The sequence below is a fragment of the Nycticebus coucang genome, chromosome 4 (assembly GCF_027406575.1).
Source record: "Nycticebus coucang isolate mNycCou1 chromosome 4, mNycCou1.pri, whole genome shotgun sequence".
Taxonomy (NCBI): domain Eukaryota; kingdom Metazoa; phylum Chordata; class Mammalia; order Primates; family Lorisidae; genus Nycticebus; species Nycticebus coucang.
Window position 1 is genome coordinate 60613731 of NC_069783.1, and position 27476 is coordinate 60641206.

The 27476-nt window shown below is 43.6% G+C and overlaps 1 protein-coding gene across 1 annotated transcript; it reads left to right on the forward strand.

Moving 5' to 3' along the window:
- Positions 1-549: 549 nt before the first annotated feature.
- Positions 550-27476, forward strand: B3GNT2 (UDP-GlcNAc:betaGal beta-1,3-N-acetylglucosaminyltransferase 2). Its single transcript, XM_053589086.1, has 2 exons — positions 550-778; positions 25187-27476. Exon 2 carries the CDS (start codon positions 25196-25198, stop codon positions 26387-26389), a length of 1194 nt encoding a protein of 397 aa, XP_053445061.1. The 5' UTR covers positions 550-778; positions 25187-25195; the 3' UTR covers positions 26390-27476.

Sequence of the window (27476 nt, forward strand, 5' to 3'; positions counted from 1 at the left end):
GACCCTGCCCTAGAGCCTTGGGTGCCTGAGAGGCGGGCCGGGGGTGGACCCACTCCTCACTGGCCCCAGCACTTGAGGGGCGGCCGGGGTCGGTCTAGATCCACTCACAAACCGGCTCCGGCCAAAAGGTCGCTGGAGTCCTCGCCAGGCGACGTACTTAGTCCCCTAGCACCGGGCGGACAGCGTGCGGGGCTAAGCGCAGCTGGAGGGGTTTGGTGAGACCTGACTTAGAACACTTTTCGGGAGTTGCGAGCCGCCTGGTTTTTCCGGGGGCTCTACTTCCTGGAGGTCCCCTTGCCCCAGCTTAACCCTTTGCTTTCCAGATGTGTGCGTGGAGCCGAGGACTCCAGGAAACATTGGGGAGCGCAGGTCCAGGCGGGTCCTCGCAGCCGACTGGCCAACCGGAGGAAACCCGCCTTTCCAAAACTTGGGGCGCTGGGTGGCGAGCAGACCGGGAGGTGACGCGAGGGGCGGCGCCGGGCCTGATTGGCGCGCCGGGCGGGGGCAGGACGGGGCGGGCGCCTGGAGGCGGCGGCGGAGCCAAGAGCCTGGGCTGGGAGAGGCGCAGCGGACGCGGTGGCAACAAGTGCGGGAGGCGACACGAGCCGGAGCCGTCCCCGCCGCCCGCACCGCCGGCCGCCAGCCCCGAGCGCCGCGCATGGGGCGTGAGAGGCGGTGGTCTCCGGGCTGAGCCGCGCGGAGCGGCCGGGACGTGGATGCGGCCGCGATCTCCCGCCCCTGCCCCCGCCCGGCGGAGCTGGAACTGCTCCTGGACAAGGTAGGGCCGAGCGGGTGGGCGCCCTCGCAGCCATCCCCCTCTAGCCCTTCTCTCGGCCCTCCCCGCCTCCCCGCTCCTCCACCCCCTGAACCCCCTCTTGCCCCACACACGGTTTCTCTCCGGTTCCGGCTTCGTACCGAGACGATTCCTAGATGCCTCCTTCTGCATTTAAGCTTCCCCCTCCTTTCCCCACATCCCCGCCACCTTTCTCACCCCGGAGGGAGAGCTTCTTGCACACCCACCCCGAGGACGTTTCCTCTCCCCGCTGCACCCCAACTTCCGGGGGATCCCACGCCGGGGTGATGCGGGCTTTGGGAAGGGGCGTCTGGGGCCAGGCCTTCCCATCTGGGGCACACGCGCGTGCTGGGGAGGGGGTCGCGCGCGGTTTCTCGCTCGCACCCTCGCACCCCACCCTCGCACTGCGCTGCTATCCTGTGCCGCATGGGAGATCAGGTGTTTTGTGAGCCAGAGAGCCGCCGGCTGCTGTTCCCCACCCCCAACCGCTTGCCACTGCTGACTCCAGGTCCCCAAAGACTGGCTTCTGCAAAACTTAGGAAGAACCTTTCGGTTTGACCTCTAAAAAAAAAAAAAAATTCCACGCCGCCCGCGTTGAATGATTAACCAGGCTGCTTGCCCGAGACGTGGGGGTGGGGGCCGGGGGTGGGGTGCTGCCGGGGTAGGGAGCGCCTGCAGCCGGTAGCTGTTAAACTCTTGGTGGAGGGTGGGTGCGGGGGCCCCCAGGGAAGGCAGGCGGGCCCCTCTGGAGGCAAAAGTCACAGAGTCACCTTGTTAATTTCCAGGCCAAGGTATTTTACACTCGGGGCTGGGGAGCTGCAGAACTCGATGTCTCCCCATCACGTGGAGACTTCCTACAAGTGTCACAGCATGAAAGCTCATCTTTAAAAATAATATGTACATTTATAACCTGGGTTGGCTAGACGACTCTGTCCAGTCTAAACGTAGGGATGGTTTGTTTCTGCTCCCACAGCTCACATGGCCCCCGGCAACCACCTCAACTTCACGGCATTGTTGTTTATAACAGTTAATGAAACCGGGTTCTTCTGCCCTTCCTTTGTTGCAGCCTAGCAGTAGATATCAGATTGCGAAGCCTGTGATGAATGTGGGCTTCTACTTGTTACAACAAATTCTTCCAATGTAACTATTTGTACTTGTGGAGGTGATGAGATGGTTAACAAGGTGGCCGACAAGGCCGGCTCTGGGACTAGGAAGGCGGGGACCCTGGCTGAGCCCAGCTGTGGCTCCCAGGCAGGCTCCTGGTTGCGCCCAAGCAGATCTGACAGCTGACCCAGCGGGAGGACAGACAGGGCAGGACAGTCACTTCCCACTGTTCTAGCCCCCGGCTTCTGTTTCTTTTGAATAGAAGTTATTAAGCCTGGTGGAATTTGGGAGAGTTTTACACCGAGCCCATGTGCTCTTAAAATAGGTTAGATTTTAAGAGAAGTACAGGCGCCCTATAGAGCTCAAGTAATTTGAGTAAACCTTTTCCACCCTGCCCAGCCTTTACAAATGTGTTTATCGTTAGATCTTCTGTCTGAAACTACTTTTTTAGTTTGGATTTTTTTTCCCTCTGAGATAGGGTGTTGTTCTGCTGCCCATGCTAGGGAGCAGTGGCATCATAGCTCATTGCAACCTCGAACTCCTGGGCTCAAGTGATCCTCCTGCCTCAGCCTCTATAATAGCTGAAACTACAAGCAAGCACCATCATTCCCACCTATTTTTTTATGTTTTGTACTATAGGAACAAGGTCCCATTATTGCTCAAGCTGGTCTTGAATTCCTTGACCTCAATCAGTCCTCCCTGGTCTCCCAAGGGCTAGGATTACAGGTGTGAGCCACCATGCTGGATCTGGAATGTTGCCTTTGCTTTGAGACTTTCCCCACCTTTCCCCACCTTTCCCAGTGCTCTTCATTTAGTTTTGGGTGCAGGTGGCACAGGTATGATGAAAGGCCTGCTTCTCCACTAAATGTACCAAGTTCCCATCCTCACCATTCGTTAGTCTTGATTCTGCCATATGCTATTCAGTGATGTTGGGCAAATTATGTTTTTATCTTGGCCTCATTTTCCATGTCTGGATTTGGGATGGTAGTGTCTACTCTACAAGATTGTTTTTTGAGGACGAACAGAATGTTCACCAAACTTCTAGTGCTACATCACAAGAGTTAAAAAGTAGTGGCCTTTGCTGTAATCAATGTAGAAGTTACTCCTAGCTAACAATGTCCCCTTACCAAAAATGGTAACCCGATGAGAATCATTCAGATTTGTCTGTTTGAGGCTGAAGTCAGCCAAATTGGTCAGATGCAGACAGCAGGGTTTTAAAATCCGAAGAATGAGGTAGTTTTTTGAAGAAAATAAACATAATTTGCTTGCTATAAGAAAACAAATTATTAATTGATTTTTTTTTTTTCCGGGCTCCTGATGGAGGGCTGAGTATGTAGTTTGCAGTTTTGAAAACTTCTTTGTTTAAACAAAAATCATGATTTAGATTTCTCTGCTTCTAATATACTAAAGTTATGCTAGAAATAGGATGGTTCATTTTCACTATGTTGCTCAAATTGTGTTTATTTTTTAAAAAAATTTACATTAGGAAATGAATGAGGATCAAAAAAATAATCATTTTGTTTTCATGATACATTGTTGGTATAAAACTAAGATGTGCTGGAGAGAACTGTGTGGAGCTTTTTCAGCTGATACAAGGATAAGAGAGAAGGTGAATCCTTTGTTTCTCAAAGAAACTTTAAAACATAGATTTTAATATTTTCTAGCAATTCTGGGGTTTTTAGAAAACCATAATTTCGGGATGCTGACCCCCAGCTGTTAATGGGCCTGAAGCACTCTGTTCTTAACTACTGGCTCAGTGTTTTCACTGTTTCTAATTTGCTTAATGGACACACTATTTGATTCTTATTTAGTTTTTTTGACAGTTTAATTGGACAGTCTGTTACAAAGACTTTAAAATTTTATAAATGCCTATGGTTACTTTTATAAACATTGAGATCTTGCCACTGAGGTAATATTTGGTTATGTAACCTATTGCAACACACCTGATGATGATAGTGCATATATTACCAATACTAAAAAATTCTCGTAAAAGACCTTTTGGTCTTTCATTTAAAAGCCCAGGGGAAACTAAAGTCATTTCATTCCAGTGCCTAATATTTTTGGTGTGTACCGAAGGTTAAAACATGAATTCACCAAGGCTCTGGAAATGGTGTTTCCTGGCTGTTATAATGAACAGCACCCAGTAAAGAAAGAAGATAGCAGAGGCAACAGGTGTGGATCCATCTCTTTTTCTCTACTATTTAAAGTGAGATTACTGTTACTAGGTACTTGCCAAGCATGTCTCCAAATTGTGGGCTGAATAAATTTCTCCCTGGAGAGGCAATTACTGTTTGAACAAGAAGTGTGTGTATGTGTGGGGTAAGGCTTGGAGAGAATTGATGTAATGATTTCATCATCACCCACCGGTGATGAGGCTTTGCCAGTCTGAACACAACATCAGCCAGAACTTGTTACTTGATGGAGAATTTATTAGGGCATATGTGGCACAATTACTTTATTTCTGGAGAAAGTTATTTGTACTGAGTTTTGTTACAACTTTTACAGTTAAGATTTTGCCCCTCACTCTTTGTTGCCCTTTACCCATCAGCTTTATTTTCTTGCTTGGTCTTAATTTTTGTAACAGAATTAGAAGTTTTTTCGAGATCATATTGTTGAGAGAGTCATAGTATGTAGTATATATTGAGATGTTTTGTATAATTTTAGATTTAGGCATTTTCATAGCTTTAAGAACCACATTACACTTTATTTTCTGTGCATCTATAAACATTCTTCTAGTAGGGTTAAGTTTTTTTATTGTGTTTTTTTTTTAATTCTGTGTAGTTACAGAGAAGAAAGTCCCAGTAGCCAGGAAATTAATACTTTCTAGTTCTTGTTCTGTGGCATTTTAAAACAGGTTTATTGCTCAGATGTCTTCACCCTGATGTGATTTGAATGTCAGTTGCTTACCTGAAACACTGATAATCCAAACTAATCAATTCTACAGGGTACCCCAAAAGTCTCCCTTAAAGTCGCTAAACATAGAGAAAATGAGAAATAGTAGCTAAACGTACCTTTGTTTGCAAACTGTTCATTACAAAACTTTACAAAGACGTGGGAATGTTGTAAATGTTTTGTAAAATTTTGCCATGAATAGTTTGTAAATAAAAATACATTTAGCTTCAGTTTCCCGTTTTTCTCTATGTATGGTGACTTTGGGGCATTTCTGGGACACACGGTAGAGTGAGGCTAGATTCTATCAGGGTGGCCTTGTGGTGATTTAGTGGTTAAGAGCAGGAACTTGGAATCTATCTGATGAGTTTTTAACTTGAGTAAAATGAGTGAATTGCTCATATTGAGCATGAGCTCCCAGATCAAAAAGTAAAACATTTTCACTATAAACAAGGTTCCTTTGCCCCTTTCTTGTTCCTAATTAGATCATCATAGATGTGATTTGTGGTTTTCCCTGTCCTTGTACTTCATATAAGTGGAATCACAGAATCATAACAGTGCATAGTTTTTTGTGAAATGGACTTAAGGTCTATTTTTGCCACTTACTGTGTGACTATAGACAAGTTACCTAGCCTCTCTGAGCCTGTTTTCTCATTTGTGAAATGGCGGGAATGAAGCCCTATCTCAGATTTGCTGGGAAAATTAATATAAATGATAAACCTAAACTAACTAGTATTGTGCCTAACATCAAGTTTCCTCTCCCCCCGTTTATTTATTTATTTATGTATGTATTTATTTTTATTGAGACAGAGTCTCACTTTGTTGTCCTTGGTAGAGTGCTGTGCTGTCATAGCTCACAGCAACCTTAAACTCTTGGGCTCAAGTGATTCTCTTGCCTCAGCTTCCCTAGCAGCTGGGACTACAGGTACATGCCACAATGCCAGCCTATATTTTTTTTTTTTTTTTTTTAGCAGGCCTGAGTGGGGTTTGAATCCACCAGCCCTGGAGCATGTGGCCAGTGCCCTAACCATTGAGCTATGGGTGCCCCGCCCTTTTTTTTTTTTTTTAAAGGGTAGTAAACTAAGGCCACTGTTATCTTCTGTATTTAAATAAGCCATTTCATTATACAAGTTTTATAAGCCTTTCATTGAAATTTAGAAGACAAATCTTCATTGATACTTTGTTGATATGGCATTTGACTTAAATAAGATGTAGTATTTGTTGATAGTTGATCTCCTATTTTAATTGGTATTTCTTCTTTAATGACTGTCGTTGAAATGTCCCATTCAGAGCTATTGGGTCATCTGTGTGATATGAAGTAAAGTACAGTGATGAGAGCTGGTTTATGTTGGATTGTGAAGCTCATGGAACAGTTTAGTTGAGTCGTCAGTAAGTGCCTAAGATACTCAACACAACATTTAATGCTTTATAATTTGCAAAATAATTATTTCAGAGGTGAGAACACACGGCTAGTTGTTTTAATTGCATGCTTCAGACAAGCTATTTAAAACATTTTTAACTTGCATAATTTTATTCCAACAGTGTTATATATTTAATGGTTTTATAAGATGTTTGTTTAGAAAAATATTCAAGATAAGGTAAAGGAAACTGAAATTAAACCTACTATCTCTTAATGCTGTAACTGCAGTTAACTTGATTTGGATCCTCCTAAGTGCTCCTTCTGCATTTGTGCTCTTCTAGAATGACATTAGGAAAAACTCATCGCCAACACTAGGCACATTTAAAACTGTGTGTGGGCCTGCTTTGAGATGCCTGGCAGAGAGGAGAAGAGTCCTTGAAGGCCTAGGTTCCTGTGGCTGTGCTTTTGTCAGGAGTGTTAGATACACAGTCTGTGGAGGCTCCATCAGAGGAACCCCAGGCCTCCAGATTATGGTAACTGAGAGAGAAAAACCTTCTCAAGATGTTTTGTGAAATGGGCAATTTATTCACTTAGCATGCACTGATTGAGCACTCAGTGTATGCCTAGCACTGTGCTCACCCTGTGTATATTTGTAGCGATATCCCGCATGGTTCTGGCCTTCCCTTGGCAGACTGGTAAAGACAGCCAGGAACCAGTGAGCGTGCTCTAGGAGAGCCATAAGCAAATGAGAGGTTGGGGGCAACCAAGAAAGGCTTCCTAAGGAGATGGCCTTTGGGCTTAGCCTTGAAAGATGAATAAATAACATTTCAGGGACAAGAAAGGAATTGAGAGGAATTTAAGTGGTTGCAGGCTGAGAAAATAGAGGATACAACTAAAAGTTTTATAAAGATCTGTTGGGGGAAACAGCAGGTGATCCTGTGGGTTTGGAGTGCTGGGTGCTTAGGGAGGGGATAATAGGCCATGGTGCATTTTCAGTGACCATGCAGAGACTGGGCACTTTAATAGTTAGGGAGGCAGTGGAGGGGACATTGGAGCTTGTAGAGTTGGAGAGTGTGGTGACAAGTCCTGATCAGGCTTGTGAAATAAGGAGTGTTGCATGAGGCAAGCCTGCTTATGGGCCGGTCATTTTATAGTTCTTCTGCTCTCTGCTTCTCATTTGTGTATCCTGCCTTCTAGTCTCAGAAGGAAGCTGGAGGAATCCTTTAGAAACTGAAATGACTTGAGCTGAAGTTACTTCTTTAGTCAGAATCAGTCCACTAGTGACTCCCTTGGAGTAAAGCCAAAGTTCTGTGTCATCTACCAGGACGATGGTGACTGTCCTCCTTTCCTGCCTTCCTTCTCCCTGTCTTTCACTCCAGCCACACTGGCCCCATTGCACTGGCTGTGGTGTTCTCTCTGAGAACAGAGGTTTTCTCTGATCGCCCACTCAAAGCAGCCTTTCCTTATCTCTGCTCTGTGCTTTAAATTTCGTCCAAGAGCTTATCAACCTTATATCGTCAACCGTGACCTTATTCTTCATTGCCTGTTTTAAACATTGCTTGGTTTAAGTAGGTGTTTGGTATTTGTTGAGTTAGGCCACCAGTATTCTTGATGTGGGGGAAACTGAGGGCCCAACCCAGGGCAAGGATGGTACAAGATTAAGATGTGTTTGTTTTTTGTTGTTGTTGAGACAGTTTCACTATGTCATCCTCGGTAGAGTGTCGTGGCCTCACAGCTCACAGCAACCTCAAACTCTTGGGCTCAAGTGATTCTCTTGCCTCAGCCTCCCAAGTAGCTGGGACTACATGTGCCCCCTACAACGCCTAGCTATTTTTTGGTTGTAGTTGTCATTGTTGTTTGGCAGGCCTGGGCTGGGTTCAAACCCACCAGCTCCAGTGTATGTGGCTGGCGCCCTAGCTGCTGAGCTACAGGCGCTGAGCCGTGTATATGTTTTATTTGAAAGAAGTGAGAGACATAAAAAGACTCATGGTGAGTGGGATGGGATTTGGAAACTAATTTAGGGAGGTGTGGAGGAAGCAGCTAGAGACAAAGATATGCTGGGGCCTTTTTAGCATATAGGATATTGGAGTCTATGGTAGTATCTGAGAAGGTCCAGGGGACAGAAATGTGGGGGATTAGGGAACATGGACCCAGAACTATAGAGAGGGCCCATTTGGGGGGATGGGGCCAGGAGCAGAGGCTGCCAAGATACAGGAGAACTGGGCAGCGGGGTTGTCCTGAACTTGGGCTGGGAATAGAGGAGGTGGCCAGGAGTGTTGTTATGCCCTTGGGAGTAAGGAGAGTACAAAGATTCAAGATTCTGGGAAGTGAAGGGGATTGGGAAAGTCAAAACTAGGCAAAGGGCCCTGAGGCAGAGCATAGCCTGGAGCCCCTGGAGGGGAGAGCTTTGAAGTAGAAGTAGTTGGTGAAAGGGCTGTCACAGAGGTGGGCTTTTGGGGCTTGGCTGGAGAACTTGGAGAAGTAGGTTGTACAAGAGCTCCCATCAAATATCTTTGTAACCCTGGCCACCCACTTAGCTTCTGTTTCCCACCTCCCTGCAAAATGGGATAAAACCTGCACAGCCAACTTCACATGTTTTTTGTTTGAATCCGCTGAAACCATGAATATGAGGGTATTAACACTCTAGTAAAGCAGTTCTCAACCTGTGGGTCACGACCCACAGGAACTGTATTAAAGGGTTGCAGCATCAGGAAGGCTGAGAACCACTGCTCCAGTAAGACATTTCTATGGACCATAAACTTGCTATTGCTTATTATTTGGGGTTCCAAAATTTTTTTTTTATTGTTTATTTTCTTTGAAAAGCATGTAACATTCAAATGCTTCTTTTTTGGGAGCTGATCATTGAGTAACTGAATTGCGTGTAGGGGGTTTTTGAAGGGAAAAAAACCCTTCAGGTCCAGCTCTAGATTGTTTGCTGGGAAGCTTATGAGGTTTTTGGAATCAAATATATTTGTCTAATATTGAAAGGGTCAGAATGGGTCTGTTATAAATGCCATCCTTTCTAAATACTTGGCATTTGGAAGTAATGAGATGTATCTTTACATTTATTTTATAGCTTGTGTTTGAAGCTTGTTTATAAGGAACATATGTAGCTTTTCTCTTTAAATGAGATACAGCCGTTTTATTTTTTTCTCCTTTTACCACATAAGGGATTATTTTCTTCAAATGAACTTAAAATATCTCTCATGAATACTCCTATTTTTAACTGAATGTTTCTCTCTTTTGAATTTTTGTTCGTCAAGGGTATGATGGAACCTTTAAAATAAACTTTTTTGTTATGAAAAATTTTAAGCAAGAACCAATGCTGAGAATAGTATCCTGCAGCCTCAGGTAGCCATCTGGAGTTGCAATGTGATGACTTCTCTTTTTCATGCCTGCCCCACCCTTGGCTAGGAGGCTGGGGGCACCTTCTCTAATGGGTGAGGGAGGTCACATGGGACCAAGTGTGGGAGCCACAGATGTAGGGAATGGATCAGATCCCCAGATAGAATGAGAAACAGGCCCAGGAGAAGATTGGAAGCTGTGACTGTGTGGGATAGCCACAGTAGGGGAAGGAAGTATGCATGGATGTACTTAAAACTGAGGTTATTTAAATTACTTGGTACAAGAGACCTGGTTTCTAACCTGTTCAGGAGTACATCCAAAATGAGCAAACAACATATTCACTTTTTTTTTTTGTAGAGACAAAGTCTCACTTATTCGCCCTCGGTAGAGTGCCGTGGCATCACACAGCTCACAGAAACCTCCAACTTTTGGGCTTAGGTGATTCTCTTGCCTCAGCCTCCCAAGTGGCTGGGAATACAGGCCCCCATCACAGCGCCCAGCTATTTTTTTTGTTGCAGTTTGGCTGGGGCCGGGTTTGAACTCGTCTGCCACCCTCAGTATATGGGGCCGGCGCCCTACCCACTGAGCCCGGGTGCCGCCAGCTATGTTACTATTTCACTTCGCCTATGAATACTTGAGACATGTTAGTTGAATGCTTCAATGAGAAGCAAAAAGTCACTGTTTTGAGGATGTGTATTTTAAATCTATGTGATTTATTTTGATATTTTAAACACTTAAAAGCAACAGTTCTTGCATACCAATCAGTAACTTGGAATGGAACTAATATTTGAGAAAGGGAGAAGCAAGAAAGGAATCTGGGAGGTGGGAGCTGGGGAGCAGGAGAACCATTGTGCTTGTTTGGTATGCTGTTCTGATGTTGCCACCCCAGGGTCACATATCACTAGGAGGTCTGTCTCCTGGGATGAGGATGGGCTCTGACCTGGGTGAAGAAGTGGCATCTCAGGGGACCCCTACTTAATTGGATACTCAGTGTGTGTGAAGAGGGGCCTGGCCCTGGAAAGCTGCGGCACTGTGGGTGAGCCCTGCCAGTCCTTGTATGTCACTGGGAGATCCTCAGTGCCAGGAGGGTAGGATGAAATACAATACACTGGGGAATAAAGCTGTCCTTGTGGAGGAGGAGAGGACTGAGAAGCAAGGGAAGGGACGTTTCAGGCTGGGAGAAGTCAGCCTGAACCAAGATGTGGTGCAAAGACAGCAGGTGTTTTAAGGGATGCTGGAGGAGGCCTCTGGGCAGGGATTTTGAGGGTGGGAAGCCAGGATCTAGGGTCAGGGCTTTGTGAGAGTGCTTAATGGGGATGGGGATCCCCACCTCCCTTTCACCCAGCCACGCCAGCCATGCTGCTCCATGCTGGGGTGGCCCATCTGAGTTCCCAGTTCCTGTGGGAACCTCCGTTACCACTTTATATTTCCTGGCACATAGACAAGCCCTTATGGAGTGGGTGGGGACCAGGTGTGCAGTCATTCATTTGACTTGTTATAAGGAGTGTTCTTGATACCTCTATCCCGTTTCTCCCTTTCTTGTCTTTTTCCCCCTCCCCCAAAGTGTCATATTATCGTCCAGCCTGTCTGTAGAGTCCCTTCTATATGTTATTTAAAAATCTCTGCACATGCTAGTTCTGTAGAGCTTTCTGCCTTTTTCATGCCTGTTTTTAGAAGAGTGAGTCAGACAGCTCTTGCAAAGCTGCTGCTCCAAGAGATTCTAGCTAGGTAAGTCGAGGAGTCCTGGAGTCTGAGACTATGCTATCTTTTTTTTTTTTTTTGTAGAGACATAGAGTCTCACTGTACCACCCTCGGGTAGAGTGCCGTGGCGTCACACGGCTCACAGCAACCTCTAACTCTTGGGCTTACGCGATTCTCTTGCCTCAGCCTCCCGAGCAGCTGGGACTACAGGCGCCTGCCACAACGCCCGGCTATTTTTTTGTTGCAGTTTGGCCGGGGCTGGGTTTGAACCCGCCACCCTCGGCATATGGGGCCAGCGCCCTACTCAGCCACAGGCGCCGCCTGAGACTATGCTATCTTATACTCTCCTATGTCTCCTTCACTGGAACCATGTCCCCTTGCCCTTCATTGGAACCAAGGGCATTTATGAAAATGTGTCATTGGAAACCTTTATGCTCACAATCAAGAAATTGAGACTTCCCAAGGCAATTATTAAATTAAAATAAACACACTGAATGTCACTGCTGTAATGTGAAATATTTATTGAAGTTACAAAGAAGACTATTTTTAATGTGCTATCTGTGATCCTAAGTTTGCAGCATGTTGAAACAATGCTTCCCTGGTTTTGGAAGTTATGTTTTTATTTTGGAATGGAGACAAATGTAAATGTTTATATTGCAAGGAAATGTTGGGAAATGCTCTCAAACTCTGCAGTTCATGAAGGACAAGAATTGACAGATATAATTGAATAGAATTGGAAGGTCTGTGGTTGTTTTGTAAGAGGGTGACTATAGGGTACCTCTGGGAAGTGATGCGGATGATTATTTATTCCAGGGAAAATGGAGGACTGAGTTCAGTCACCCACACACTTAACATAAAAGTGCTTCTCTTAAAATTTAAAATTTCTGCTTCTGTTCGTAGTCAGTTATTTCAACTGTGGAACACTGGTAGGAAATGATGAAATTTTAAAAACCAATCTTAAGAGTTCTAGGGAAGTCAACTTTTAGTTTTGTTAATTGGTCATTAATTGGATTTCTGGTACATTTTGCTGTATAAAAGAACAGTAATCACTTTTCCAACGCCTATATGAAAGGTTTTTTTGTTTGTTTGTTTGTTTTTAACTTTTTTTGGCCAGGGCTGGGTTTGAACCCACCACCTCCGGCATATGGGGCTGGCTCCCTACCCCTTTGAGCCACAGGTGCTGCCCTGAAAATTTTTTTTTGTTAATTAATTTCACCAGCTTTTCTGTGTGTCTGTAGACAAATGAGCAGCCCACATAATAAATGCCAAATTATCCCTTCCCCATCTCTGTACACCAAGATCTCCAAGCCAAGGCTGATGGCCTACTTATTTCTAGAAGCATTTATGCAAGGTCAGTTTGATAACTTAGTTTATATAATGGGATTCTGTTTCTAGTCCAGTACTGTAGTTTCAGCTTATGCATTTTTATTAATTTTTAATTGTCTTCTTCCTCCCCTTCTCCTATCCCTGGGGCCTGTGTGTGTTTATAGATTTATTTAATTGTATGTGACTGTTTCCTGAGATGTTTGTAGGCAATGCACTACTTTGAATTGATACGAGGTAATACTGCCTGAGGGGTGAGGCTGAGAGGAAAGCTTGAGAGCTGGAAAAGGCTTGTGACCCTTGTAGTGAGAAGTGGCCAGGACTGGCAAATATGGGTGCCGGGGAGGGCGAGGGTGGGGGCTGGAAATTAGGGCCCATGTGTGAAGTTATCTAAGATTGAGTTGTTTACAGCAGTGTTAAAGATAGCTTGACCAAAAAGATCAAGGAATAAAAATTTCCCTTACTTATGTCCTGGTTCCTTTACTGCCCCTCCTCTTTTATGTCCTTGTCAACAGTTACCGTGTGTTGAGTGGCAGACCTAGGATAGAGAAGTGAGCATGGCTTAGTCTGTCCAGGTGCCTGTGGGTCTGTCAGGGTTGTTATCGCACAGTGGGGTAAGTTAGATCACTGTGGGTGGCAGTGTACTAGGAGGAAGTATGGGGAAGAGAGGGTCCTGGGACAGTTGGCTCTTTTTGTTTTGTTTTTTGAAACAGGGACACTTTCTGTAGCCCGGGCTAGAATGTACTGACATGTCATAGCTCACCGCAGCCTCAGACACCTGGGCTTGAGCAGTCCCCCTGCCTCAGCCTCCCAAGTAGCTGGGACTGCAGGTGCACACTACACCACCAAGCTAATTTTTCTATTTTTTGTAGAGATTGAGGATCTTGCTCTTTCTCAGGCTGGCTTTTTTTGTTTTTATGTGAATGGACTAGAATTGGAAGTATGAATTGTGAGAAAAAGACTTTGTTGCTAATAGTAATTCCCGCTGGTGAACTGCTCAACTCACTCTAACCTGTGGGTGGCCACAGGCAAGATTCTGTTTCCCTGTGCCTTGGCCTCTTCTCCTGTAAATGAGGCCTTTGGAGTAGATGAGGCCCTGGAAAAGAAGGGATGCTCTCTGTGTGGAATTCCTATTTCTGTTATTGTAAAAACAAGTGAAAAGGTGAGATGGCACAGTTTGTGGCTAACACTGTTTCTGTCACTAATAGCCTGGCTGTTCTCTCAGGAGAACTGCATTGACTTGTGACCGGTAGCAGGTTGTAGGGCTGTGCTGAGCTCCCCTGCCTCAGGCTGTGTTGTGGAGGCAGAATTTCTGTGTGTGCAGACAGCTCTGACAAACGGTTTTGCCTGGATGTGTTTGTGACTCGGCTAGTTTAAGTCCCCGCCAATTGCTCATCCTTTAGTATGGATAACTAATCAAAACTAACTCATGAATAACAAATTGCATCTTCAGGGGATTCTGTCCAAGGTACAAAGGTGTCTGTGTGACTAGACCAGAGCCTCTGAGCACTTTAAACCAGGGAGCATTTCCCAACTGTCCACTTTGTCTACATTATTCCTTTCTTAAACTGATTTTTAAAAACTGACCTCGATTTCCCCTGGCTTTCTGTAGAATCATTTACATTTTCCTGGGTATCTACAAATACAGTGATTTCATTTCTTTAATTATTTTTAAAAATTGTAACCTTATTTGCCGATTCTTGAAATCCTGTTTGTGCTGCAGTGTATGTGGTGAAAAGTATAAGAGCTTAGACTTGAGATAGGGTCCAAAGTCCAGACCCTGGCTCCACTGGGATTAGCTCAACTAATTGCTTCACTTTTTTTTTTTTTTTTTTTTTTTTTTGAGACAGACTCTCACTCTGTAGCCCAGACCAGAGTGCCATGGTGTCAGCCTACCTTTCAGCAACTTTAAACTCCTGGGCTCAAGCGATCCTGCTGCCTCAGTCTCCCAAGGCTCTGGGATTACAGGACCTGGTAATTTTCTTATTTTTAGTAGAGATGGGCTCCTGCTCTTGCCCTTGCTCAGGTTGGTCTCAGTCTTCTGAGCTCAAGTGACCTCCTGCCTTGGCCTCCCAGAGTGCTAGGATTACAAGCATGAGCCACTGCACCTGGCCTAATTGCTTCACATTTTTAAGCTTGTTGTGAAGATTAAATGAGATGAGAACATCCTGACATAGAAAAATGGGCAAAGGGCATGGAGAATAGGAAAATGAGGAAGGAACTGTATGAAAAGAGCTTTGATTAAGACGGGAAGGCATACTTTTTTGTTAAAGATTAAAAAGAAGGACAGTGTCCATTGTCAATGTGGATGATTTCATGCTCTTGAGTGAGGATAAATCACTCTGGCCTTTTTTTCTCTTTGGTAGGGAAGGTTTAGGATGAGGGCAAGGGGAATAACTTGATTATATGCTAAATGACTTTAAAAGGTTGTGTTCCCTTGTAATTTTTCCAAATAAAACAATTATGTGGTAGAAAACACATGCAAAGGAAGTTATTTGCCACATTTTTTCCGATTATAAAGAAAATCAGAAACAACTCATATGTCTATTGGTTAGCGATTGGTAAGACCGACCAGATATACCTGTATTCTGTCGGAGATGAGATGGTAGAAAACAAACCGCCAGATCCTGCTCTTTCTTTCTTAGGAACTGAATCTGCTTTGTAGAAATCAATTCTCAGTGAACACAAAAGCCAAGTATATTTGTAATCACCAAGGACATCTAATGTGGAATTCTTCCTTTTTCCTGTGTGATATAATCAGTTTTGTTTTTTAATCAGAGGGAATGTAAAAGAAAACGTTCCTATAATCTATCCAGCAGCAGCATTTGTCAAGTTAGCTGAAAGGCCAGTGACACCCTCCCCCAGCCCAGGGCCTACCTACCCTTTCCCGTGTGGCCTTAGAACATTTTCCAGTTCTGCCTGGGAACTGCTATATGGATCTCAGACACTCTGTCCCCACCACATTTCTTACCTTCCCTGCTTCTCCCCTCATTTCTGAAATCTGCCCTGTTTGAAGTCCAACTCAGGTCCTGCCTCACTCCCTTCACTTTCTGGTGTGGAGTAAGGAACTGTCATATATTTATTGCCTTTCTGCCGATTCAGTGTACAGGACTCATGTTTTATACCCTTTTTTCTCTCTAACTCCAGGCTTGAAATAAAAATGTTTGTGGTTAGAGAAGACTTGGGTGGATGATACAGAAACCTACAACTTGTGCCAGTTTTCCTGTATTGCCTCTTAGCTCTGAATTTACCCTCTGTTGTCAAATCTCTGAAAATGGGTCTGGGCCCTTCAAATACTTTTCTTTTGCCCTCTTTGGGTTGAGATCTGTGAAGAAGACTTTCAGAGAGGGGTCCTACAGGGAAGGGACCTTTCCTTCCTCATTAATGGTGTCTGTGTACGTGTGATTCTGGGCTCCCAGAAAGAACCAGTAGTTTTTCCTGTACTCCTAAGATTCTCTCCAGCATTTGTTGCTCTGCTTTCTCCAGCTCTGGCAGCAGTGGTGGGACTGGGAGCCTGATACAGAACAGGCAACACCCAGGCTGGGTCACTTCTTCCTGAGCTCAGTCCTAAGATGTTCTAGCACAGGTTGTACGGACATTGATATGCCAGGCTTCCCATGCGGGAGGCCTCTTCAGTTTAGGGTTTCAGTACCACCTGGTGACCCCCTCTGCATATCCCTTCTTCCTTTTGCATGCCTGCCCCACCCATCCACCTTCCAGCCTTGCTTACCTGCACCCCAAAGAGTGCTGTTGTTTTCCTGGTGATTGGATAATCTCTGGCCTGGGTACCCAGGAACTTTTCTGCCATCTATACCTTCAACAAACCCTGAGGCTCTTCCCCCTTTCCCAATTTTTCCTTTTAGGGGTACTTTTCATCTGTCCCAAGACATCCATCTTTTTATATACAGTTAATATAGCTATTAAACTGTCCTTGCTTAAATTACTATCTGGTTTCTTCCTCATGGTTGGACCCAGACTAGAAAACATCCTATGCAGCTCACCTATGCAAGCAGGATGAATCAGAGAGAAGTCTTTAGCAACTGATTTTCTGACAGCTCTCCAAGAGCCTGCCAGATTACCCTTGTTTAGACGTAGGTCCTAGAAGCTGGAGTGAAAACATTTACCACGCCCTGAACAGGTTCTTAACCAAGGGCTTCCAGAACACACTAAGCTCCCCAGGAAGGTACTGTTGGCATTGCAACATTTCTTTTTCAAAATTCTTGTTCTTCCTCAGGCTGTAAATCTGCACTAAGGACCGGCTTTCCCTTAGGCATGTTGACTGTATTACTCGTCAGCAGTCGTGACCCCATTGGGGGTTGAACGACCCTTTCACAGGGGTCACCTAAATATATCCTGCATATCAGATTTACATTACAATTCAAAACAGTAGCAAAATTTACAGTTATGAAGTAGCAACGAAAATAATTTTATGGTTGGGGGTCACCACACATGAGGAACTAAATTAGGAATTAAAGGGTTGCCGCATCAGGAAGGTTGAGAAGCACCGCTCTAGGTAGTAACAGTTGCTGGAGGTAGAGAGGCTCCATTTTGGGATAAGTGGGAGGAGGGGCGGCTTGGGCCTGCTGCAGAGAAGGATGGCGCCCTCACCTGGAAGCACTGCTGAACCTCACGCACCTGCCTTCTGCACAAGGCAGGTTCACTTGGAGCACACCACACGTTTGTTGCCTTTGGTGGGTAATGGGGCTGACTGGGAATTGAGAGCTTGGCTATAATTCCCACTCCTGTTGACCGCTCAGGTCTCAGCCCCACCCTCTGATGCAAAACATGGGCTCACTACTTAAACTCCTGTCTCCCCCTACTCTATAGAGAATTGTTAAGTTTTTTCTGTTGTCTTCTAATACTTAATAAAGTGAGACAGATTTATGTAAAACTGTATGTGTAATTCAGCAACTCACATCAAGCAATTTCATGGTGTCATCTCTTTGGAGAAAGGTGTGTATTTAATCCCTGGTTTCTACTGACTATTCACTGTGTCCAGTGAACTTTTATTTATTTATTTATTTTTATTTATTTATTATTTGAGACAGAGTCTTATTATGACGCCCTCGGTAGAGTGCCGTGGCATCAAAGCTCATAGCAACCTCAAACTCTTGGGCTTAAGTGATTCTTTTGTTTCAGCCTCCCAAGTAGCTGGGACTATAGGCGCCCACCACAACGCCCGGCTATCTTTTTGTTGCAGTTGTCACTGTTGCTTTAGTTGGCCCAGGCCGGGTTCGAACCCGCCAGCGTCAGTGTATGTGGCTGGTGCCCTACCCACTGAGCTACGGGCACTGTCCTGTGTCCAGTGAACTTAACCAGATAACCAAAATATCTGTTCCTTCAGCAAATGCTGGATACTTGCAGGTCCCCTGTGCTGGGATGTAATGGGGGTACCATGTGAAGATCTCGATTGTGAAGGATGACCAGGGGTAAGCCAACCTGACAAGGAGAGCATCCCCAACTCCTGGGAAGTGAGGCTGATGTTTAAGTTGAGACATATCCATGGGCAGGAGATCTCTTAGAAGAGAAGAGGTGATAAGGCCCTGAGCTTCCACCTCTGGGAGTGGAGCAGACAACACAAACACATAGCCAGAGTTGGGCTAGTAGAAGCACCTTGGTAGGGGCCTGACCAGACTCAGGGAACAGCATGAACAGGGTACGTATAGGGGACTGAAGACTGGTTAGCTTGGGGAATAAAGCATGTTGGGGATAAAAGTGAGAACTCAGTAGCCAGAGGCAGAGTCTGAGTGGAATAGAGGAGAGGTGAGAATAAGGTACAAGTGACATCATGGAGATGGAAACACAAGACCTGGTTGAATGTGCGGAGCAGGGAGAATTAGCAATTCAATTTTATGCTGGTGTTTTCACCTAGGTGCCTGGGAACTTGATCCAACAAAGCATTTAGAAGCTAATATCTGGAGTTAGATAGGTTGACCTGTGAGTCCTCTTTTTGGAGGTGATGTTTATGGCAGTGGATGGATGATTTTGTAAAGAGAAAACATAGAGGCAATAAAGGACAAACTTGAGAAATGTGCTTTCATTTAGAATGCGTTCAATGAAGCAGAGCCCCTGAAGGAGAACTATTAAGAACCCATTGTATGGTAGACAACAAACTGGTGGGGTAGATAACATCATCCTCTTTTTACAGAGGAAGAAATTGGCTCAGAGAAGTCAGGTAATTTGCCTGAGGTCATACAGCTGGTAGGTAGCATAACCAGAATTGAACTCTGGTCTGTCTGATTCCAGATGCCAGACTGGTTTTCCAAACTAAAAACAATGGATCTGGGTTCTAGGATCTCTGTCCTCAAATATCTGCTAACCTTGTTTTTAAGTTATATAATCTTTCCACCAAGGACCTAAGATCTTGTTCAGTTTTACTATAGGTAGATCAAGATGGCTTCTGAAAAGGTTGATTCTCTGTCATCATTTCTTCTTCTCCCCCTTTTCTGATGTAATTTTATTTTAAGTGGTAAATAATCATTTAAGCAAGTCAGCCATACTGGGCTTTGGGGAGTTGTAATCAGTGGGGACCAGAACACATTCTGCCAGACACTGATCTATAATGTTGCCTGTGGGGGTGTGTGGTGAACAGATTCTTTATAAGGACTTTTCCCTTTTAATTTTGAACATTGAGGGTTAAACTAGGAACTTAATTTTTTGAATTTAGCTAGTAGTATCTGTGTGACCTCCTGACCAGAAAGCAGATGCATCTTACCAGCTTCATGCCAGCCTCTTGGTGAGGGAGTTGGGAGTAAGATGTTCTGGGAGACTCCCTTGCCCCAGCCCTGGCAAGAACCCAGGCCAGGCCTCTTGCCCCATCAAGGAATAAGCTATAGGTGTGACTCAGCTCTTCTGGTCCCACTGATCTGCTCTACTCAGAGCCTTATCATCCCACCATCTGCCAAGAGTGCCAGGAGCTGTTCTCTCCCCCAGAACCACTTAGCTATAAACTGTCTCTGTTCATTTGAGCAGAACCTGGAAAAGGCTGGCAAGGATGAGGCAACAGATGGGATAGCCTGGGAGGTGAGGATTTAGGTAAATGACTCTCAGCAGGCTCCTGGGGATGGGAGGGAAGGAGAGCAGAAGGTAGTGTAAACATGCTCCTCTGCCTGCGTGATATGGCAGGAGGCTTGGGTTCCTTCTATGAAGATTTGCATGTTGTGTTTGAGAAGGAAGCATACATCCATTCCACCCTCCACCCTTGTCACTCCCAGACATGGAGGCTCTTAACTCATACTCTTGTGGGATCAGATCAGAAGCTTGGATTTCCAACCCTTTTGTCTCTGAATGAGGATGACTGGTCATTTTATGTCATGATTACAAGGTCTTGCCTTTCTTTCATCCTTAACCTTGGTGCTGGGGAAAGTGCAGGGCTGTCTTGGCATAGGTTTTAGGTCTGGGTTGGGTGTATTGTTGACTTTGAACCTTGGATAGCTACTGGTGAGCGTCTCCCTAATTTGCCCGAGCTCCTTGGTAGGGAAGTCAGTGCCACCTCAGTTGTGTAAGAATGAGAGTCTTCATGGCTGCTGGTGGCCACACTGGCCACATTCAGGTGTCTTCTGGTTCTGGCCAGCATTTCAGTGCTCTTAGGACTCTCATTACTGGAGGGAACCATTTAGGATCTTCCAGGTTAGTGATTCCCAGTACAGTGTCCATGAATAAAACACTGGAATTGTTTCAGTATTTCAGAGTCCTAAGGAAATTGAGTGTAACCAACTAGTATAGGAGTGTTGATCATCATGCCAATGAGGGGAGGACAGATTATGGCTTCCTGAATAATAGAATGGTGAGACAGTAGAAAAATTGGTCTTTGAAAGCCATGATTTTGCATGGGAGTGGGGGGAAGACAGCCTTTAGATTAAGAAACTAAGGTCTTGAGAAATTGGCTTCCCCATGGTCATAGAAAAGAAAGTCCTCATGAGTCACCATGTATTTTTATGGTTTGGTAATCTTTCCCCAGGTTCCATGCACTAGTAGCAGAGTCTGGAACCAGCAGCTTAGGCTCAAATTCTAACTCCATCCTTTACTGGCTAGGAAGCTGGGACTCTAGAAGCCTCATTTTTCTCATTTTCCTTATTGCACTAGGACTGCATTTTGCATGGAGCTTGACCTGTAATCAGTGATACCACCCTGCCTCCCATATCTGATGTTTGACTCATGGTAGTTTTTGTGAGTTAACATGTACAAATGCAAAGTTTTTGAATTTTCCCTTTCTTTGGAAACTCTTGGTAACTGTCAAATCTTTAAGATTAACCATCGAAAATAAGACCAGTGTCCCTTTGGTTCCCCCAGTCATAATCCTGTGCAGCAGCATTCACTTGCATGATGGCTTAAAACTCAGGCTCTGGTGCCATGTTGTGTGAGTTTGAATGCTGGCTCTGCTACTTGCCAGCTGGGTGACTTTGGGCAAGTTCAGTCATCCCTCCCATGCCTCACTTGCCCCATCTGCAAAATGAAGGCAGGGGGGCTTTGCAGGCAAGCTGATTTTGTGAGGACTGTTTTTGCTTATCTGTAGTGTTGGATATCACGAAAAATATGCATGAAGTTTTTTTTATGCTAATCATCTGACCTTTTCTTTTTGCTAAGCAGCTTTTGTTAGTGTTTGTGTATTTACTGTATGGCCCAAGACAACTCTGGTTCTTCCAGTGTGCGGCAGAAAAGAAAATAGTTTGGGCACCTTGGTTTAAGAGTATCCACCTCCTAGAATTGCTGGTGTCTGATACATGTCTGCTACATACTCATATTTCACCACTATGTTCAGGAGCCCTTTGTAAGTGATGGCACTGGCAGGTGGGAAACCAGGAAAGTGTGCAGATGATCTAGGGATGGGTGTGGTGCCAGGGCCTCTGTGTAACACTGCAGGGGTCAGATACAGCAACACCAAGTCTGGACTCCACCCATGACTCAGGCTGCAGACGGGGCTGTGTGAGTGGGAGCCCAGCGTGCTGTGTGCCTCTACCCAGGTGGTCCGCATTGTGCACCAGAGGCTGCTCAGGGGGAAGGATGGTTGGGCAGCAGTCAAAAATGTACAACAGCTTCTCATCCTGCCACCTGGAGTAAACCAGCTTTGTTTTCATGTGGTATTTTATCTGGATTTTCACGCAGTTTTGGCATCGCATCTGTACCTGTTTGTAATCTATTTTCAGCTAACATTTTTTCTATTACATTGGCTTTCTAAATATTTTAATTTCATTAAACAAAATCAATTGAAGTGTTCTAGAAGTTTCAAAACAATCCCATTTGGGAAGAAGGGAAAAAGCTAAAGTTCCTCTTTGTTTGTATATGTGATTTTCTCCTATTTCTATTACAATAAAAATTCTGTGTTTCATAGCGAGGGTTTATGACATCTTCCCCAGCTTTGGGATAGGTTTTTCTTACTCAAATTCTTCTTATGCAATGTAACTTCCTGCTCAAAAAAGGACATGCAATTGCGTTTTATGTCTGCAATGGGAATATTTAGTCAGCTATTTAGAGAGCTTTTTCCCACAGATATTTTTATGAAGGTCATTGCTTTATCCTCCCATCCATGAACTTCAGTTTGTTACAAGACTCTGCCAAAAGCCGAGAGTTCTCATGCAAGAGACTGCCCAGGTCATAAGTGAAAACCTGACATTTAACCTTGATGGAAATGTGCAATTGAGAATCTTGGTTTTTTTCACCCTTCCTCATGTTGGTTTGGAGGAAAGACCCATTAGCAAGTAGTGGGAAGAGTTCCCCTAACCTGAACCTTTGGAAACCTAAACTCTTTTACAAAAAAGCCTGGCACACTTTCTGAAGTGGGCTGGGAGCTTGTAGGTACTCCCCTTTCCCTTTCTTTGGAGATTCTTGGTATAAACTATCAGAGGTACCATGACTTCATGCCTTGGGTCTTTTCAGTCTTGAGCCATTTTTGATCTGGACCAGGTTACTAGAATGTGGTTGTAGCTTACAGAAAATGAAAGAGATCCAAAGAGCCCTAGATTGTGAGTCAGAAAGCTGTCTCATCTCAGCTTTGTCACTTAACTCTTTTTTTTTTTGTGGTTTTTGGCCGGGGCTGGGTTTGAACCCGCCACCTCCGGCATATGGGACCGGCGCCCTACTCCTTGAGCCACAGGCGCCACCCGTCACTTAACTCTTGTGTAATATTCAGGCAAATTATTTAACCCTCTCCGAGCTGTTTTCTCATTGGGGAAGTAGCATCCTTTCAGCTTCCCTTAGGGTATGCAAATGAGAAATGGGCAGGAAAATGTTATGCAGACTGTAAATCTTGAACAAATAAATATAAGGTAAGGATGGTGTTCCTTGGAGAGCCACAAGCCCTGTCTTGTAAGGACTATATCTTGGCTGAGTCTTGGTTGAGGAAATAAAAGCCTAAATTGTGGCAAATAAAGTTGGAAATCTTGGCCAGGGCCAGCAAGTGTAACATAGTCCTCAAAAGAAGGGTTAGTACTTTCCATGATAGGAACTTCGTATTGTTATGGCTGGATTCCACATATCTATGGGCTCCCTCATAACTGGGATACAGAACTTGTTAATTTATCGAGAGTCATTTTTACATATGATTCACCCTGGGTCTTTTCCTAGGAGAATTAACTCTGGACATTCACAACCTGCTTTGTAAACTATGTGCTTCCCTTTGTTCTTCCTTAAGCTGTCTTCTGTTACTCTAGAAATTTTGGGAATAGTGTTGGTGCCTTAAATTCCTTTACTGAGTTGAAAATTTCTGCCAGGTATTTAGCTGTCCATAGCACATGCTGTTTTTTCCTTAGTATCTTTCCAAATCTTTTTCCCTATTGCAGTTTTTCTCCATTCATCCTCATGGTTTTCCTTGTTGCCCTTCTTTCAGCCTAGGAGGGGTCTAAGACTTAGAGATTGGTGGTACTGTGAGGTCAAATGCTACTTTAGCATTAGGAGAGCTATTGCAATTTGGAGAGAACTATTTAGTTTTTTAAAGTATTTTGTCTCAGATCTAGAAATTAAAGGTATTGAACACATGTAATTTAGTTTAAGAAAAATGGTAAATGCTACTCTTTTTTTTTGAGACAGAGTCTCACTTTGTTGTCCTCGGTAGAATGCCATGGCATCATAACTCATAGCAACCTCAAACTCTTGGACTCAAGCGATTCTCTTGCCTCAGCCTCCCATGTAGCTGGTACTACAGGCACCCACCACAATGCCTGGCTTTTTAGAGATGGGGTCTCACTCTTGCTCTGGTTAGTTTCAAACTCCTGAGCTCAAGCAATCCACCCTCCTTAGCCTTCCAAGGGCTTGGATTAAAAGTGCGAACCACTGCATCCGGCCCAGAAAATGCTACTTTTGATTAACATAGTCACACATAGTTTCACAGGTTGGAGAAGAATGTCTACCAATTCAACATGGTAGCTTTGGAATCTTCCTGTCTTGGCTTGGATTTCAGCTCTGTCCATTCCTCTTTAAATGGATGCCTCCATAGGTATAAAACAGGAATAAATGTAATAATACCTACTGGTAAATTCCCAGTTTTAGAACTAACCTGATAAGAAATCCTTATAGCTCTTGTGTGACCATTCTTTTTACACTGCCTTTTAATGTCAAACCTGTCTAAATGTTTGCTCTTATGTTGGCCATCCCTGTCAATCATGTTAGAACCTTGGGGTTTCCCCCAGCAAACAATTTCATTACTCTTTTTTGTTCTTCTATTGCTCATAGCCTGAAATCTTTTGATATTACTAAAATGTTGTTTGCATTTCTTTTTCTTTTTTTGCTACAAATGGTAGAGGTCTTAAGTATACAGTTTGAGTTTTGATGAATATACATACTTATGAAGCCTTCATCCAGACCAACACCTACATAGTATATTTCTTTACCCCAGGAAGGTCCCTCCTGCCCTTCTCCAAACTCCCACCTCCATCACTTTCATATTTCTAGAGCTTAGATTAGTTCTTGGAGTTAATATAAATAACATTTTGGATCTAGTTTTCATTCACAATGTAATATTGCTTATAACAATAGTTTTCCTTTTTATTGCCAAGGGGTATTCCATTGCATGAATATACCACAATTTGATAATCTGTTCTCCTGTCGATGATACTGGGATTGTTCTCAGTATTTGGCTCTTAAAATAAAGCTGTCACAAGTCTTCTTTTCATCTCTCTGGATGTGCTTTGTGGTGGTCATCTCCTTTACTTCCTAGCCTTGCAATTCAGAGTAATTATCTTAATCTCTCTGTCTCAGTTTCTTCACCTGTAAAATGGCAAGTTGGGAAATCTTTCAGGGTTGGGACCACTATTTTTTAAAAAGTGGAAAAAGAACAGAAATTCAGAATGACAGACATGGCACATGTATTTATAGTTATATGTCTGAGACGCCAGCAGAATGTTAATCACTCTCATAATACTTGGTACTGGCTAGGCACTATTTTAAAAGTTTTCCATATGAAATCATATATTCCTCACAACCATCCCATGAAGTGCGTTATTATGCCCATTTTATAAATGGAAAAGGTGAAATATCAGAAATACCACTTACCCAACCAAGATCATAAAGCTAAAAAGAAAGGGTCATAATTTGAACCTAGGCAGTGCAAGTCTAGATTCTGTGCTCTAAATCACTGTTCTTGGGGAAACAAAGAGGCAAGTAAAAAGTAAGTCAAATGTATGTGCAAATGTGAATTTAATATCTAATCAGCATCATACTCATACCTTTTATTCCAGATATGAGAAATGAGTGTTGGACGTCGAAGAATAAAATTGTTGGGTATCCTGATGATGGCAAATGTCTTCATTTATTTGATTGTGGAAGTCTCCAAAAGCAGTAGCCAAGAAAAAAATGGAAAAGGAGAAGTAATAATACCCAAAGAGAAGTTCTGGAAGATATCTACCCCTCCCCAGGCATACTGGAACAGAGAACAAGAGAAGCTGAACAGGCAGTACAATCCCATCTTGAGCATGTTGGCCAACCAGACAGGGGAAGTGTATGGATTTTCCAATATAAGCCATCTGAATTACTGTGAACCTGACCAGAGGGTCACGTCCGTTGTTACAGGTTTTAACAACCTGCCGGACAGATTTAAAGACTTTCTGCTGTATTTGAGATGCCGCAACTATTCAGTGCTTATAGATCAGCCACATAAGTGTGCAAAGAAACCATTCTTACTGCTGGCGATTAAGTCCCTCACTGCACATTTTGCCAGGAGGCAAGCAATTAGGGAGTCCTGGGGCAAAGAAAGCAACGTGGGGAACCAAACAGTGGTGCGTGTCTTCTTACTGGGCCAGACTCCCCCCGAAGACAACCACCCTGACCTTTCAGATATGCTGAAATTTGAGAGTGAGAAGCACCAAGACATTCTTATGTGGAGCTACAGAGACACTTTCTTCAACTTGTCTCTGAAGGAAGTGCTGTTTCTCAGGTGGGTAAGTACTTCCTGTCCAGACGCTGAGTTCATCTTCAAGGGTGATGATGATGTGTTTGTGAACACCCATCACATCCTGAATTACTTGAATAGCTTATCTAAGAACAAAGCCAAAGATTTGTTCATAGGTGATGTGATCCACAATGCTGGACCCCACCGGGATAAGAAACTGAAGTACTACATCCCGGAAGTCGTTTACTCGGGTGTCTACCCACCCTATGCTGGGGGAGGGGGATTCCTCTACTCTGGCCACCTGGCCCTGAGGCTGTACAATATCACCGACCGGGTCCACCTCTACCCCATCGATGACGTTTATACTGGGATGTGCCTTCAGAAACTCGGCCTCCTTCCAGAGAAACACAAAGGCTTTAGGACATTTGATATTGAGGAGAAAAACAAAAATAACATTTGTTCCTATGTAGATCTTATGTTAGTTCACAGTAGAAAACCTCAAGAGATGATTGATATTTGGTCTCGATTGCAAAGTGCTCATTTAAAATGCTAAGATATGCATACTAAGTTTTGCAAAGAAAGGCATATTTTGAATAGTTTCCATGTTATTGTGTTCTCATATTTAAGGTAATTTCTGTGTTAAACCATCAAAATTGCCTTCATAGGTAGTATGCATTTGAGAGCCTTTAAACCCTTCAGTCTGGTACTTTTATGAAGAAGGAAAGCAAGAGATGATAATATTTTATGGATGCTCATGACAGGATGATTGGTTCTCATCTTTTCTAGTGGCTTGTGTCCATGTGTCCTGCTTTTCGTCTGAAATCATAACAATTTAACTATTTTAAGTTATTTTTATTTTGCTCTCTTTGATAGTATTCCTGACTTCTCATTATAATGACTGATTTATCTGTAATTCAAATCTTTATAAACTTATTGACTGCAAAGAATTTGTTACACAGTGGCTTTTGTGAAATGAAATTACACTTATTTTCATGGGATTTGGATTACTTTTTAAAATTGTCTAGAAAATTGACTTCTGTGGAATTATTCGGCCATCCCAACAATACTTTCTTGTGTTAGTCTAATTAGTTAATTTTGCAAAATGAGAATCACTATGTGACACTCGTCTAATTTATCTTGTGGTCTTACAGTTAGAATAAGAAGAAAGAGAGTTTAATTTTTCTGGGTGGTACTATAACAGTTATCTGATGTTAGCATTTGAGAACAATGAGTTTGATTCCATAATCGCCAACTAAAGATTGAATTGCCCCTGACAGCCATATTAGGTTTGTGAATTTTCACTGGACCAGGAAAGTATATATAACTTTTGAACTTGAGTGAAAAGACTGAAGTTGCAGACCTTTTCATAAGTGATTTGTCAGTTTAAAACTCCAGGACTTATTATTGCCATATTTTCACATGTTGCTTATACAAGATAATTATTCTGAGTAGTGATTGCTTCCCTGTTTCAGTGTAGAAGTGCCTGTGTTTTTATTTATTGTTCAGATCAAACACCAAAACATTTTCTTAAATATATTTTGTGTAATATTTTATTTGTTATACAGTATTGTTGATGAAATATTTAAAGCATGATATTTTAAACATTAAGGTGTAACATATGTTAAATAAAGTGGTTATTT

Excerpts from the sequence above, each read along its gene's own strand:
- B3GNT2 (XM_053589086.1), top strand. The coding sequence starts at position 25,196 with ATGAGTGTTGGACGTCGAAGAATAAAATTGTTGGGTATCCTGATGATG.